Source organism: Ovis aries, chromosome 5 (assembly GCF_016772045.2).
Source record: "Ovis aries strain OAR_USU_Benz2616 breed Rambouillet chromosome 5, ARS-UI_Ramb_v3.0, whole genome shotgun sequence".
Classification (NCBI taxonomy): Eukaryota; Metazoa; Chordata; class Mammalia; order Artiodactyla; family Bovidae; genus Ovis; species Ovis aries.
In genome coordinates, this window is record NC_056058.1 from 107,988,098 (window position 1) to 108,004,325 (window position 16,228).

Sequence of the window (16,228 nt, forward strand, 5' to 3'; positions counted from 1 at the left end):
ATGTGGGTTTGATCCCCTGGAGGAGGAAATGACAACCCACTCCAGTATTCTTGCCTGGAAAATCCCATGGATGGAGGAGGCTGGTGGGCTACAGTCCATGGGGTGACAAAAGAGTGAGAAACGACTAAGCAACTGAGCATACACATACACATTTACTGTATTAGAGACTGAAGAATCTCTATAATAAGAGATTAAAGAATTTTAAGTATTAACTAACTAAAGCTATAATAGTAATAAATCCAGTTTTAGTATATTTTAACATAAATAATATTTACAATGAAAAATAAGTTTATTTTCCAAAAGAGAAAAATACTTAGAGGAGTGGCATTATTTTGTAAAACTCTTTATTATCTGGCTCAGTAGAAGACAGTTTAATTCTCAACTGCTTCTGCATGCATTTGTTTCAAGTATGGGAAAAAAATCTAGTCTCACCCAGATGTGTAGTTGGAACAGGGCAAGTCTTTCATATGCCGTGAAGAGTCTTAGGAACCCAGAAGGGTCCTCCAATCAGAATTTGAGAGCTACTAGTCTTAAGTATAGTGGGAAAATAATTACCCTTTGCAAAATTAACTTTAAAGAAAATTAATTCTGAATTAAAAACAAACAACTACTTAGAAGAGTGTTATTTCAAATAATCTAATCTGTTATGAATATTTCCAGAGTTTAGATAGTTTTCAAAGAACTAATTTTTGAAGGCATCCCAATATTTAATGTGTTGATATAATATGATAAAACCACCACAGTATTGTAAAATAATTAGCCCCCAATTAAAATAAATAGATTTGCTTAAAATTCATATTGGTATTAAAAGATTTTACTATATCATGTGAAAAAAGTTAAAGGATATCTCTGATGCTTATTTTAAATGGATCAAAAATTATGAAAACAAGGAAGAAAACCTTGTATTATGTAACAGTAAATGTGTAATAAGAAAAATAGGTTCGATTGTTAACAAATCTTAATTTAGAGACACTCATGTTCTGAAACTTTCTTAAACATCACACAGTTATGAAAAAAAATATTTGTATTAGTGAGGAAATTCAAGTTGTCCTATGGAGAAGATTGTGATTAAAAAAAAATCCATATTCACTGGATGAATTCTTCTTGTATGAGACATCTAAAATAGTCAGACTCATAGAAGCAGAGCAATGGCAACCCACTCCAGTACTCTTGCCTGGGAAATCCCATGGACAGAGGAGCCTGGTGGGCTAGCCCATGGGGTCGTGAAGAGTCGGACCTGACTAAGCTAATTCACTTTCACTTTTCACTTTCCTGCACTGGAGAAGGAAATGGCAACCCACTCCAGTGTTCTTGCCTGGAGAATCCCAGGGACGAGGGAGCCTGGTGGGCTGCCATCTCTGGAGTTGCACAGAGTTGGACACGACTGAAGCAACTTAGCAGCAGTAGCAGCAGCAGGCTTGTGTTTCCTAAGGGATGGGTGAGGAGGGGGTGGAGAGTTGTTGCTCAGTGGGTATCAAGTTATACAAGGTCAGTAAAGTCCAGAGAGCTACTCTACAACACATTGCCTATAGTTAACAGTAAGGTACTGTTCACTTAAAAATTTGTCAAGAGGGTAGATTTCACATTGAGTGTTCTTAACCACCCCCCACACACACACCGCCATCCCGCTCCACACACACACACACACACAACAAAGGGACATGGGAAACTTTCGGAGGTGATGAATATATTTATTATCTTGATTATGGTGATGGGAACCTGTGTCCAGACTCACCACATTGTATACATTGATTATGTGTGGGTTTTTGTATATCAATTATGCCTTAGCAAAGCCAGAAAAAATATTAAATTTTTTAAATAATTAAAAAATTATCATGTATATGGAGATTTTCCTCAATAGCATCTGCAGAGCTGAAATGGAGTGTGAGCCAAGAGCTCTTCTGAGGAAATCTGTTGGTGTCTGCCTGCTTCAGCAATCCCTCTCTCTGTCAGAGATCTCCCATCTGGTGCAAGCAGGATGTCTTCTGTTTAACAGCAAATTTTCATGAAATATGTGATTTTTTTCACTAGGTGAAAGAACTCATATAACATTTTCCTCTAACACCACATCACCCCCAAACCATGCTGTCTACATGCCATGGGCCGGGCTCCCAGATGTCACTGAGTGGCCACCAGCAGCCCACACATCACACTAGCATCACCTGTGCACAGTCGAGCAAGTCTTTCTTCACTTTATTTTAACAATAGTGTGACTTTTAATGGCTAATAACTTCAGAACCTTTTAGAGTTAGCCCACTGAGGGGTAGCAATATTTTGACTCACAGAAAAATAATTCTCCACTGAACAATGAAATTTTTATTTTTTATTTATTTTTTATTTTTTTATCGTGTACCTTATATATATTATCATAAGTCATAGATAAGGCTCAAGAAATTCAACATCCACCCTCTCTCACTGCCCTTTCTCTCACTGAGCAGAGGCTTAATCAGTAAGGGCTGCTGCTGCTGCTGCTAAGTCGCTTCAGTCGTGTCCGACTCTGTGTGACCCCACAGATGGCAGCCCACCAGGGTCTGCCATCCCTGGGATTCTCCAGGCAAGAACACTGGAGTGGGTTGCCATTTCCTTCTCCAATGCGTGAAAGTGAATGAACAATGAAATTTTCAAAACAAAACTTGTTTACAGCTTATGTTCTTCTTCTTATGACATCTTATATAGGAGTTTTATGCCCAAAATTAGATTATAATCTTCCTCTGAAAAAGATCATTTTTATCTGTTTTTTTTTATATGCCTGGCATTGTTTAATAGGAGCTTGAGCACATACAAAGCTGTATTAAACCCTTACTATGTGGCGTGCATTCATTACATATACATTCACGAGAGGTCCTTGACTCCCCTGGTTCCAAGGAGCACGTTTTCTTTGTTTCAAATGGCTCAGCTTTGTAAACTTTCCTCTGCCTGAGATATTTGGAGAATGTGATGACAGCTGTATACCCTCTTCCATCCCAGAAAACACATAGGTCAGAGGAACTGCTTTATCCAAACCTGTACTCCAGTCTTCCATATCAACTGGAGTCACTGCTTCCTTAGTCCCCTTTACTTTCCTTCAGCTTACATCCCTGGTGGCATCAAGCAGCTCCAGCTAGTTTCAGTAGAAGAGTATACTCAGTAGCTCACACAGTAAGAGAGCTCAGAGGGCAGACTTGCTTGTGGGCAACTGAACTCAGTGGGTCACACTATCAGCGGTACTCACTCTTCCTCTCTAGCAGTATCGGCTCTGTTTTCAGAGAATTAGTCTCCAAAAGGCATCAGTAACAGTCCGTGGTAGTGGCAGACTCCATCCTCTTTTTCTCTCCCAATTTCAGAGGAAAAGAGGATGCTTTGTTGATTGAGTAAAATGTCGGGGGAGGCCTGACTGTGATGACTTGATCTGTTGATTCTCTGACTCCGTCACTTTGGCTGGAGAGCGAGTCTTCTGACTGGTCAGGCTGGGTTATACGCTCACTTCTGTGGAAAACAAGCAAGTGAAGTGACTGTCAACTCCAATGCGTTTGAATCAAGGCTTTTAAAAGAAAGGAAGAGAAGGAGGAGGAACAGGTTGAGAAGCACTTGTGCCTGAGTGGTGATAGGGATGACTTTTGACAGCAGAGGAGCCGTGTAAAGGGTCTGACGAGTTGTGACCTGTATTAGTGAGTTCCCTTCATGTCTGAAGCAGAGGGGAAAGACATGCAGCTGGGCACAAAGGGGAGAAGGTAGCATAAGAAAAAAGCTTAGGCATCCACCTCTGCCGTTGACCTGATTCATCCAGGTGGTTATTGCTGTTTCTGATTCTCTGCTACAATGAAGACATTTCTAAGGTGGGAGTATCTTTCATTTTCTGTCATTTTGCCTTTTAGGTGGACAAAAAAATCGTAAGAACTGAGATAGGAGTTCTTCTTCGCCTCTCACATCCAAACATTGTAAGTGGTTTTTAGCCTACTATTTCAAATGAGATTTTTGTTCTTTACTGTCCATTCTGATGATGAGAACTCCTTCTTTCACCACCAGTAAGTAGCCACCTTGGCGTAATTCTTGTCCTTATCTGATCTTGTTTTTCAGTTCTTTAACTGAATAAATCTTAAGAATAATACCCCTTGAAAGAGGTTCAAAATGGGCAGACCAGCAATATATACATTGTTATTTTCATGCATAAGAGGATAACTGAAATTGGAGAGCTTTTTTTCACTCATAAAACACAGGCTTTTTCCTTTTGTGTGCCTATCTTATTAATACGCCATTGCTGAAAATGCCTATGAAGAAAATGCTTTGCTTTCCAAAGTCATTTGAGTTTCTCCTGTGAAACAGTATTTGCTTCAGAAATAATGCAAAGATGAAAATAAATAATGCGCTTGAATGGGGAAAATAAAACATTCTCCGAAGCTCTGCTCTAGGCTATGTACAGATAAAGGCACCAAGGGAAAGAAGGGCTGGGGGAAGCTTCCTTGAGCCAAAGAAGTGAAAAGAACAAAATCATTTTCCAGGCCATAACTTGTTTTTATAAAGTGAGCCAGTTACTTAAAATATTTTACTCATTTCACTGAGAAATTTGTGGTGTCTCAGAGGATGACCGGCATGCTTCAGCTCAAGGCAAAGTGCTTACAAGTTGTTTATTAGTTAGCAATTCAGTTTTAAATATCAGAAAACTTGAATATGCTGGTCTAAACAAATATTTTTCTTACGAGAAATCAGAAGGTAGGCAGTTGTTAGTGATACTTCAGCTCCTCAGTGATGTCATCCAAGACCCATCCATTGGTTCTGCCATCTTTCATCCTTTTTCCTGATCCCAACTTGGGATTGAAAACTGCCCCCGCCCCCCGCATTGGAAGCATGGAGTCTCAGCCACTGCGCTGTGTGTGCTTAGTCACTCAGTCGTGTCTGACTCTTTGCGACCCCATGGACTGTAGCCTGCCAGGCTCCTCCAGGGGATCTTTCCAACCCAGGGATCAAACCCAGGTCTTCCTCGCTGCAGGCGGATTCTTAAGATCTGAGCCCCCAAGGAAGCCCAAGAATACTGGAGTGGGTAGCCTGTCCCTTCTCCAGAGTCTCTTCCCGATCCAGGAATCGAACCAGGTCTCCTGCATTGTAGGCGGGTTCTTTACCAGCTGAGCTCTCAGGGGGGCCCCTTAGCCACGGTACCACTAGGGGGCTCCCACTCTCCCATCTTCAGGGAGCAGCTTTCACCTCTATGTTTCTCCCTCGTGGCCCTAAAATGGCTGCTATATAGTCTTCATAAGTCTCCAGGTCTGTGTTCAAGACAGAAGGGAGCAGAGAGGTTTAACAGCAGAGTCTGATAAGAAGTGTAAAAGCTTTTCCAAAATTTCTAGTTGTAGAATTCTCTTCAGATTTTACTGGCCAGAGCTGGTCACACGATCACCCTAAACTGCATGAAGACTGGAAAATTAAGGACCTGGGTTATCATAAATGGCTTAGACTAACCATAATCCATAATTTGAGACTAGGTACTACCAGGGTCCAGCCCCGGTTGGATCCAGGGTATCCTCAGGGGGACAGCGTCAGCGACCTAGATGAATAATTTGTTTAGAGATATAGAAAGAGATAAAGAAGGAATATAGCAGTTAGGAAAATAGAGGAGAGAAAGAGGCTGATACTCCTTGGTTTACGCAGAAAGCCAATAAAGCCTCAGACAAAAGACTTGCTCTGTTCACGTAGGCCACAGGCGTCCGCTTGAATAGTGGAGGGTGCCCCGCCTTGGGCTACCTCTCATGTGGGTCTTAGAAGCCCGGGCAAGAAAGTGAACTCAGAGGGCCTCTATGCCCCAGGGAGTCAGCCTGAAAAGAAGATAAAGAAGGAAACAAAGAAAGACATGGGAGACCAAGCTTCAATAAGCGAGGCCCAAAACTTTATTTTTCCAGGGAGCTTATATACCTCAAGCTGTACATAGAGAATAATGGAAAATACAAAGTCATGTAGGGTCAACAGCCCTGACCCTTATCGAGACCAGGCTTTCTCTTTGCATACCTATCTGTATACACAGGTCTTAGGTGATTTACATCATCTTATGGCCAGGAGGCCTACTAACATCTTATGACCCTTTCTGATAATGATTAGTCAGCCAGAAAACTCATTTTCTCCAAAGGTGATTTTTCTAAAGTCAGGCGCCACCCTCTGAAAGCACTAGATAAGGTTGCATTCCTATAGGGTAAAGGTAAAGTGGGCTATAGCATGGGAGGAATTTATTAACTCAAGGTCTAATGTGGTTAAATCAAAGGACATTTTTCACAAGCTTTAGAGAAAGGTGGTAGGGAATAGCCCCCCATTAATGTCAGAGGTGTTGGTGAGAGGCATGATATAGTAAAACAGACAGATTCTGGTTTTGGGGTAGATGCTCAAGAGGGTTCAGGGGGGTCCCTTGAGGCCTGATCTCACCTTTGCCCGTCAGGTCTCTTCCTCATGACCTTTGCCATGAGTGGAATCTCCCGTGCTGGCTCCCGGCAAGGTACCTTGCTTCCCTAAATAAGAGTTCTGTTTGCAATCAAGTAGGGAGAGAAGGGTTTTGGGTAAGTAGTTAACAAAATTTTCCATATACAGTCACCACTTTTACATTATATATCTTATTTCTTTCAAAGAGAAGTCAACATGAAAATTTCCTCAAATATATATGTCAGTCCTGGTCACTTGATTCTCAGAAGGAAAATATCCCAAACTGGATGGATTATCTGAATATCATGAAAACCCTGTTATGATCAGTCAAATCGCTATCTCTGTTACTTTTCTGAGTATTCTTTTATCTACCAGCAACTCTTTAGCTGTTAAGGGGTTCCCTTTCTGTGCTGATAGAATTTAACCTGGTCCATTCTATCTCAGACCCCTAATTGAAGTCCTGTTCTGAGAGAAAGAAACATTCGCATCTCTACCAGTCATGATGGTTTCAAGGTTTAGGAAGTTTTGCTTGCGTCTGGTTTTTTTTTTTTTTTAATTCGGTTGAAATTCAGATATTTGAATGATTTGGCAAAATTTAGGAAGCACTTCTAGGGCAGCTATCTTTAGCTATCAAAAGGAAAAATATAAAAGTTCATAAGGATCTCTGAACAAATGAGATGACTGATAAAAAACAACCAGAGAGTGACAAATGACTGCCTGCTGCTAGAATAAGGAGATGTTGTAACCATAGTTTTAACAATTCTCTAAGATGAAAATAAAAAATTTGTGATTTTTTTATATCTTTTCCCAGATAAAACTTAAAGAGATATTTGAAACCCCTACAGAAATCAGTCTGGTCTTAGAACTCGTCACAGGAGGAGAGCTGTTTGACAGGTGAGTGGGTCCTGGAAATGTAACTAACTACAGTACAGTTTTCCATCCAATCACAAAAATAACTGAAGGGAAATTTCTCCTGAAATTCTTCACAATGACATGCTATACCAGTTAATAACTTCTACTAAGATAAATATTTGGTAAGATGTGGGTAAATGAAAATTTGGGATGCTTAGTGAATGAAAAAAAACACTGTGCTGTTTACTTTTGCAAACATCTACTTTCTACATGCAAAACAATTTCTAAAGTCATACTAAATCTAAGCTCAACAGTAAGATTTAAGAGGATATTTTATGAGAAAGTATTTCATGAAAATTATAGACAGAATGTGGTCCACTGGAGAAAGGAATGGCAAACCACTTCAGTATTCTTGCCTTGAGAACCCCGTGAACAGTATGAAAAGGCAAAATGATAGGATACTGAAGAGGAACTCCCCAAGTCAGTAGGTGCCCAATATGCTACTAGAGATCAGTGGAGAAATAACTCCGGAAAGAAAGAAGGGATGAAGCCAAAGCAAAAATAATACCCAGCTGTGGATGTGACTGGTGATAGAAGCAATGTCTGATGCTGTAAAGAGCAAAATTGCATAGGAACCTGGAATGTCAGGTCCATGAATCAAGGCAAATTGGAAGTGGTCAAACAGGAGATGGCAAGATTGAATGTCGACATTCTAGGAATCAGCAAACTAAAATGGACTGAAATGGGTGAATTTAATTCAGATGACCATTATATCTACAACTGCAGGCAGGAATCCCTCAGAAGAAATGGAGTAGCCATCATGGTCAACAAAAGAGTCCGAAATGCAGTACTTGGATGCAATCTCAAAACGACAGAATGATCTCTGTTCATCTCCAAGGCAAACCATTCAATATCACAGTAATCCAAGTCTATGCCCCAACCAGTAACACTGAAGAAGCTGACGTTGAACAGTTCTATGAAGACCTGCAAGACCTTTAAGAACTAACACCCAAAAAAGATGTCCTTTTCATTATAGGGGACTGGAATGCAAAAGTAGGAAGTCAAGAAACACCTGAAGTAACAGGCAAATTTGGCCTTGGATTGCAGAATGAAGCAGGGCAAAGACTAATAGAGTTTTGCCAAGAAAATGCACTGGTCATAGCAAACACCCTCTTCCAACAACACAAGAGAAGACTCTACACATGGACATCACCAGATGGTCAACACCAAAATCAGATTGATTATATTCTTTGCAGCCAAAGATGGAGAAGCTCTATACAGTCAACGAAAAGAAGACCAGGAGCTGACTGTGGCTCAGATCATGAATTCCTTATTGCCAAATTCAGACTTAAATTGAAGAAAGTAGCAAAAACTGCTAGACCATTCAGGTATGACCTAAATCAAATCCCTTATGATTATACAGTGGAAGTGAGAAATAGATTTAAGGGCCTAGATCTGATAGATAGAGTGCCTGATGAACTCTGGAATGAGGTTCGTGACATTGTACAGGAGACAGGGATCAAGACCATCCCCATGGAAAAGAAATGCAAAAAAGCAAAATGGCTGTCTGGGGAGGCCTTACAAATAGCTGTGGAAAGAAGAGAGGCGAAAAGCCAAGGAGAAAAGGAAAAATATAAGCATCTGAATGCAGAGTTCGAGAGAATAGCAAGAAGAAACAAGAAAGCCTTCTTTAGTGATCAGTGCAAAGAAATAGAGGAAAACAACAGAATGGGAAAGACTAGAGATCTCTTCAAGAAAATTAGAGATACCAAGGGAATATTTCATGCAAAGATGGGCTTGACAAAGGACAGAAATGGTCTGGATCTAACAGAAGCAGAAAATGTTAAGAAGAGATGGCAAGAATACACAGAAGAACTGTACAAAATAGATCTTTAGGACCCAATAATCATGATGATGTGATCACTCATCTAGAGACAGACATCTTGGAATGTGATGTCAAGTGGGCCTTGGAAAGCATCACTATGAACAAAGCTAGTGGAGATGATGGAATTCCAGTTGAGCTGTTTCAGATCCTGAAAGATGATGCTGTGAAAGTGTTGCACTCAATATGCCAGCAAATTGGGAAAACTCAGCAGTGGCCACTGTACTGGAAAAGGTCAGTTTTCATTCCAATCCCAAAGAAAAGCAATGCCAAAAGAACGCTCAAACTACCGCACAATTGCACTCATCTCACATGCTAGTAAAGTAATTCTCAGAATTCTCCAAGCCAGGCTTCAGCAATATGTGAACCGTGAACTCCCTGATGTTCAAGCTGGTTTTAGAAAAGGCAGAGGAACCAGAAATCAAATTTCCAACATCCGCTGGGTCATGGAAAAGGCAAGAGAGTTCCAGAAAAACATCTATTTCTGCTTTATGGACTATGCCAAAGCCTTTGACTGTGTGGATCACAGTAAACTGTGGAAAATTCTAAAAGAGATGGAAATACCAGACCACCTGACCTACCTCTTGAGAAATCTGTATGCAGGTCAGGAAGCAGCAGTTAGAACTGGACATGGAACAACAGACTGGTTTCAAATAGGAAAAGGAGTACTTCAAGGCTGTACATTGTCACCCTGCTTATTTAACTTATATGCTAGTACATCATGAGAAACACTGGACTGGAAGAAACACAAGCTGGAATCAAGATTGCCGGGAGAAATATCAATAACCTCAGATATGTAGATGACACCACCCTTATGGCAGAAAGTGAAAAGGAGCTAAAAAGTCTCTTGATGAAAGTGTAAGTGGAGAGTGGAAAAGTTGGCCTAAAGCTCAACATTCAGAAAACGAAGATCATGGCATCCGGTCCCATCACTTCATGAGAAATAGATGGGGAAACAGTGGAAACAGTATCAGACTTTATTTTTTTGGACTCCAAAGACACTGCAGATGGTGACTGCAGCCGTGAAATTAAAAGACGCTTGCTCCTTTGAAGAAAAGTTATGCCCAACCTAGATAGTGTGTTCAAAAGCAGAGACATTACTTTGGCGACTAAGGGCCATCTAGTCAAGGCTATGGTTTTTCCTGTGGTCATGTATGGATGTAAGAGTTGGAATGTGAAGAAGGCTGAGTGCTGAAGAATTGATGCTTTTGAACTGTGGTGTTGGAGAAGACTCTTGAGAGTCCCTTGGACTGCAAGGAGATCCAACCAGTCCATTCTGAAGGAGATCAGCCCTGGGATTTCTTTGGAAGGAATGATGCTAAAGCTGAACCTGAAGTGCGTTGACCATCTCATGAGAAGAGTTAACTCATTGGAAAAGACTCTGATGCTGGGAGGGATTGGGTGCAGGAGGAGAAGGGGAAGACAGAGGATGAGATGGCTGGATGGCGTCACTGACTCCATGGACGTGAGTCTGAGTGAACTCCGGGAGTTGGTGATGGACAGAGAGGCCTGGTGTGCTGTGCTTCATGGGGTCACAAAGAGTCAGACACGACAGAGTGACTGAACTGAACTGATAGATAAGCGTGTATTATAATAGTATTTTTTGTTATGATCCAAAGCTTAGGAAAATAGATTCTCTCCAAACGATTGTTTGTAGGGCTACTTTCTTTTTAGGCTCTTTAAAGAGGTCCAAATTGCAAAGAAAAATATGATCTATTATATCCAATTATAGACAATTGTAGTTGTCTGTTCATACATTCATCCCTTAAGGCAGAGGCTTGAGAGTGCAGGGAGTCTATCTGGAAATCTGGTAGAGCATAATACAGATATGTTATTTGTACAAGTTTTAAGTTTGTGCATGCTTTAAGTTTCCATAGCTCTCCCACCCACCTCGTCTTCTCAGAATTCCTCTTTGCCCTGATGTGGTCTTGGGAGCTCTTTGCTTTGCTGATCAGGGTAATTAAACAAAAATGAATTTGGAAGAAGACAAAGAAACTGAGTAGGCTTATATTAGAAACGGTAAGAAACTACAGTTTCTGTGATGTAAACATCTTATTGATTGAAGAATGGGTGAAGAGATAAGTGAACTGAAGGCAGAAGAGAGGGTGAGGACCACTGATGTAGCCTGAATGCCTGGAGCCTAGTAAATTCTCAGTAAATAGTTGCTGCATGGGTGAGTGCGTGAGCAGCTGCTGCCGTGCGTGGCCTCAGAGGAGAATGATGCCTAAGGGAAGCAGGCTTAGAATGTGCTGGAGAGAGGCATGCCACCCCCCCGCCCTCCCCAGCTCCACCCGGTTAAATTTGCTGCCTCTTCGAGAGCTGGCAGAAGTCTTCAAGGTTTTCACTGTTGTTGTTTAGTCACTAAGTCCTATTCATCTCTTTATGACCCCACAGACTGTAGCCCGCTAGGCTCCTCTGTCCATTGGATTCTCCGGGCAAGAATACTGGAGTGGGTTGACATTTCCTTCTCCAGGGATCTTCCTGATGCAGGGTTCAAACCATATCTCCTGCATTGGCAGGCAGGTTCTTTACCACTGAAGCACGTGGGAAGCTCCATTTTCAAAGGTCTGTCTGCTTTTAATGTTACACTGCAGATTTTTGCTGGGGTCCAGCCCCATTGGATCCAGGGTAATTTGAAGGTGGGGACGGAATCAGCGTCCTAGGAAAAAACTTATTTAATTACAGATATATAGAGAGATTAGAAACAGATAATGTAGTAGGAAATATTAGTGGAGAAAAAGAGGCTGAATAACTTGGTTTACGTGGGATACCAATAAAATTCCAAGACAAGGAATTTGCACCATCTACGTTGGGCCACTGGTGCCACTTGAATATCAGAAGGTGCCCCTCCTTGGGCTCCTTCTCGCATGGAACTTAAAAACCTGGGCAAGTAAGTATACATGGTGAGCACTCACGCTCCAGATGGGAATTTAGCCATAAAAATGGGGAGCAAGAAAGAAACAACATGGGGGAACCAGTCTTTCCAGAAAACTGATCTGATTTCTTTATTTTTTAGGTTTGCTTATATTCCTTTTGTTATACATAGGGATGAATACAGAGTCATGCAGGGGTCAGCAGTCCTGACCTTTATCAAAATCAGGTGCTTCACATAAATGTATAAGAAAAGGTCTTAGGGGTTTTACATCATCTTCTGGCCATGAGGCCTGCTGACATTTTATGATCCTTTCTTTCTGATAACCAAAAAACTTATTTTTTCTAAGGGTGTTTTTTCTTAAACCAGGCACCACCCTGTAAATAAAGTTGCATTCCTATAGGGTGAGGGTGTAGTGGGTTACAATCAAGAAAGGAATTTATTTAACCCAAGGTTAACATGATTAATCTTAAAGGTTAATACTTACTTCTCCTATATGCTAGTTATATTCATTATAAGGGCAGGGAATATGGAGATTTAGCAGCAAACATCAGCTCAACAAATGAAAACCCTTCACCAATGTTCCCCTTAAGATCTGTTTAGTCTTAAGATAGTGATAAAGTTACATTTTTGCATAGCAAGGGCACAGTGATTTATAACAAAGTACAGTGATCTATAACAGAAGAGAAAATTCATTAACTCAAAAAGTCTAGTATTGCTGACATCAAAAACTACTATATTTCCTTTTCTATATTCCAAATACATTGATTAATATATTCCCAGGTGCCTAAGGATATGGACTGGAAAAGGTCAGTTTTCATTCCAATTCCAAAGAAAGGCAATGCCAAAGAATGCTCAAACTACCGCACAATTGCACTCATCTCACATGCTAGTAAAGTAATGCTCAAAATTCTCCAAGCCAGGCTTCAGCAATATGTGAACCGTGAACTCCCTGATATTCAAGCTGGTTTTAGAAAAGGCAGAGGAACCAGAAATCAAATTTCCAACATCCTCTGGGTCATGGAAAAGGCAAGAGAGTTCCAGAAAAATATCTATTTCTGCTTTACGGACTATGCCAAAGCCTTTGACTGTGTGGATCACAATCAACTGTGGAAAATTCTGAAAGAGATGGGAATACCAGACCACCTGACCTGCCTCTTGAGAAATCTGTATGCAGGTCAGGAAGCAACAGTTAGAGCTGGACATGGAACAACAGACTGGTTCCAAATAGGAAAAGGAGCACGTCAAGGCTGTATATTGTCACCCTGCTTATTTAACTTCTATGCAGAGTACATCATGAGAAACGCTGGACTGGAAGAAACACAAGCTGGAATCAAGATTGCCGGGAGAAATATCAATCACCTCAGATATGCGGATGACACCACCCTTATGGCAGAAAGTGAAGAGGAACTAAAATGCCTCTTGATGAAAGTGAAAGAGGAGAGCGAAAAAGTTGTCTTAAAGCTCAACACTCAGAAAACGAAGATCATGGCATCTGGTCCCATCACTTCATGGGAAATAGATGGGGAAACAGTATCAGACTTTATTTTTGGGGGCTCCAAAATCACTGCAGATGGTGACTGCAGCCATCAAATTAAAAGATGCTTACTCCTTGGAAGAAAAGTTATGAACAACCTAGATAGGATATTCAAAAGCAGAGACATTACTTTGCCGACTAAGGTCTGTCTAGTCAAGGCTATGGTTTTTCCTGTGGTCATGTATGGATATGAGAGTTGGACTGGGAACAAGGCTGAGCGCCGAAGAATTGATGCTTTTGAACTGTGGTTTTGGAGAAGACTCTTGAGAGTCCCTTGGACTGCAAGGAGATCCAACCAGTCCATTCTGAAGGAGATCAGCCCTGGGATTTCTTTGGAAGGAATGATGCTAAAGCTGAAACTCCAGTACTTTGGCCACCTCATGCGAAGAGTTGACTCATTGGAAAAGACTCTGATGCTGGGAGGGATTGGGGGCAGGAGGAGAAGGGGACGACAGAGGGTGAGATGGCTGGATGGCATCACGGACTCGATGGACGTGAGTCTGGGTGAACTCCGGGAGTTGGTGATGGACAGGGAGGCCTGGAGTGCAGCGATTCATGGGGTCGCAAAGAGTCGGACACGACTGAGCAACTGTACTGAACTGAACTGAACTGAACTGAAGGATATGGAGGCCTGGCCGCAATCATTGACTCAACAATGAGAAAGCCCTATGCTAATTAAAACTTTCAAAATACTCCAGACTCTCTGTGCTGTTTATGGTTGAGAAGTTGTCACACAAGCTAGTCTGTCAGCAGAGAGGTTTGACCTGAGAGACCCTTGTCACACCCAGGGCAAGGAATTAGCAGCAATTATTGGCACAACAAATGAAAAACCCTCCACCAATATAATTCCTAACCAACCCACTATACCAACAATTTCTAACTTCCCAAAAGAATCTGCCTTTAGTAAATCTAAAATATCTCTTGCCTCTCATGATTGGGAGGCTGTAAACAATCACATGTGCCCGGACGAACCTGTACAGGCAGACTAGATAACCTTCAGAGGAGTTCGTAAGTTGAAACACTCTTGTCACGCCCAGGAATTTTTGTTGACTTGGAGCTGTAAGTTAACTCCTTCTCAGAGAGGGGTAATGGGGGTCAGCCCCCCGTAAAGTCAGAGGTATAGGTGAGAGCATAAAACAGTAAAATAGGCAGACCCTGGTTTTGGGGGTAGATGCTTAGGAACGGGGTTTCTGGAGGCTGGATCCTGCCTTTGCGTATGCTGAAGCCTCCTTCCTCATGACCTTTGCCATGGGCAGAGTTCCTCGTGCTGGCTCCCAGCAGATTTTGATCTTCAGATTGGAAGGAGCAAAATGGCCTTGATTGGAGATACACATATATCTTCAACAGATACATAGTTTTGTTCAGATGTATATTGAAGTTTGCTTAGAACAAGTTATGTCAATAACCAGGTTTTAAAAATTGTAGCCTTTACACTATGTTCATTTTTTATAGATGAATGGATCACCTGAGACACATAAGCATAGGCAGCCTCAACAGACACTTCTCGTGGGATTTGGTTCATAGCCAGTTGGACTCATGTTGTAAATCCTGGCTTAAGGAACAAATAACTGACTCAGAGTAGTTTGGTTAACGTCTCGGAACCTCAGAACAAATTTGAAGCTGTTGTGTGATGCTAAGAAAGCCAGGACACGCTGATCTGCTGTAAGGACAGCTTTGTCTTGAAACCATTGTGTTCCCTTGTGCTTAGTCAAGACTCTCCTGGACTAGTTCATTTGAATGTTGCCTAAGTTTGTCCATAGTTGTCCTCTTTCAGCACTTCTTTAGCTGACTCTTTCATGGACATATTCCTTCTTAATAGAGTCAGATTATAGTTAGATCCTGCTGGCTCTGGAGTCGTGAGGTCTCCCTAAGACTGACATATTTCTCTGCTAATTGTGGTCTACCAGAGAAAAACCTCCCATTCTTTGTAAATAATTCCAGGACAGGAATTTTCCCAATTAAGTAAATAGTATTTACTCTGTACCTTCTTACCTCTGTTCGTTTCAGTCATTTTGGAAATAGGGGTCTCTCTTTCCCTTCTCCCCAGCCTTTCTGGGTCTCTCATCTTATAGTCTAGTTGATTTTTATGGGGTAGAATAAATTCAGCTATAGATAAGAATGAAAACCTAAATGTCAATAAATTTCATTTATAATGATAAATATTCAGATTTAGCAGAGGACATCTAAAGAATGGTAGATAGTCAGTAAAGCACTCAACTGACTGCTCTATGAACTCTTAGTGGTCTTAGACGATAGACTCCCCCGCCCCCCGCCCCGAATGTTGTCTACATGTCTGTTGCCATATCTGAGATAAATGTAGTTTCTCCATTAAGTTACTTAATCCTACAGTTATCTTTAAATTTGGGTCAAACTGAAAATATATCCTGCATTATTATCCACTTACTGGTTTCTTTCCTGAGAGATCAAAATCATAATATGATCTCTTTTTCCTGTACTTAGGTCAAAACCCAAATTTATTTAATTGTAATAACATAAATTCATTCCTGGTCTAATGATGACTCTAATAGTATCTAATGAATGAACTAATGGAGCAACTGATGAAGAGATAATTATGTTAGCCCATCATAGTCAAATGGTGTATGACTGTATTTTATTAGCAAAAGATCTATGTTCCTGCTAAAAACCTAAACCTGATAAGTATAAGTGAAATCTGCTGTTTCATGTAGCATATGAGTAGTAAATTGCA

At 41.1% G+C, this 16,228-nt stretch overlaps 1 protein-coding gene across 2 annotated transcripts in view; it reads left to right on the plus strand.

Annotated features, from left to right (window-relative positions):
- The window catches only part of CAMK4 (calcium/calmodulin dependent protein kinase IV), a 274,481-nt gene that overhangs the window by 145,366 nt on the left and 112,887 nt on the right, over window positions 1–16,228 (plus strand). The window contains exons 3-4 of one of the 2 annotated variants that reach the window (XM_027970560.3): window positions 3,855–3,917; window positions 7,190–7,272. The exons of the other annotated variant lie outside the window; for it this stretch is intronic. Of the exons in view, the coding sequence (XP_027826361.1) occupies window positions 3,855–3,917; window positions 7,190–7,272 (146 nt within the window). The remainder of the gene's footprint in view (window positions 1–3,854; window positions 3,918–7,189; window positions 7,273–16,228) is intronic. 2 annotated transcript variants of the gene reach the window in all.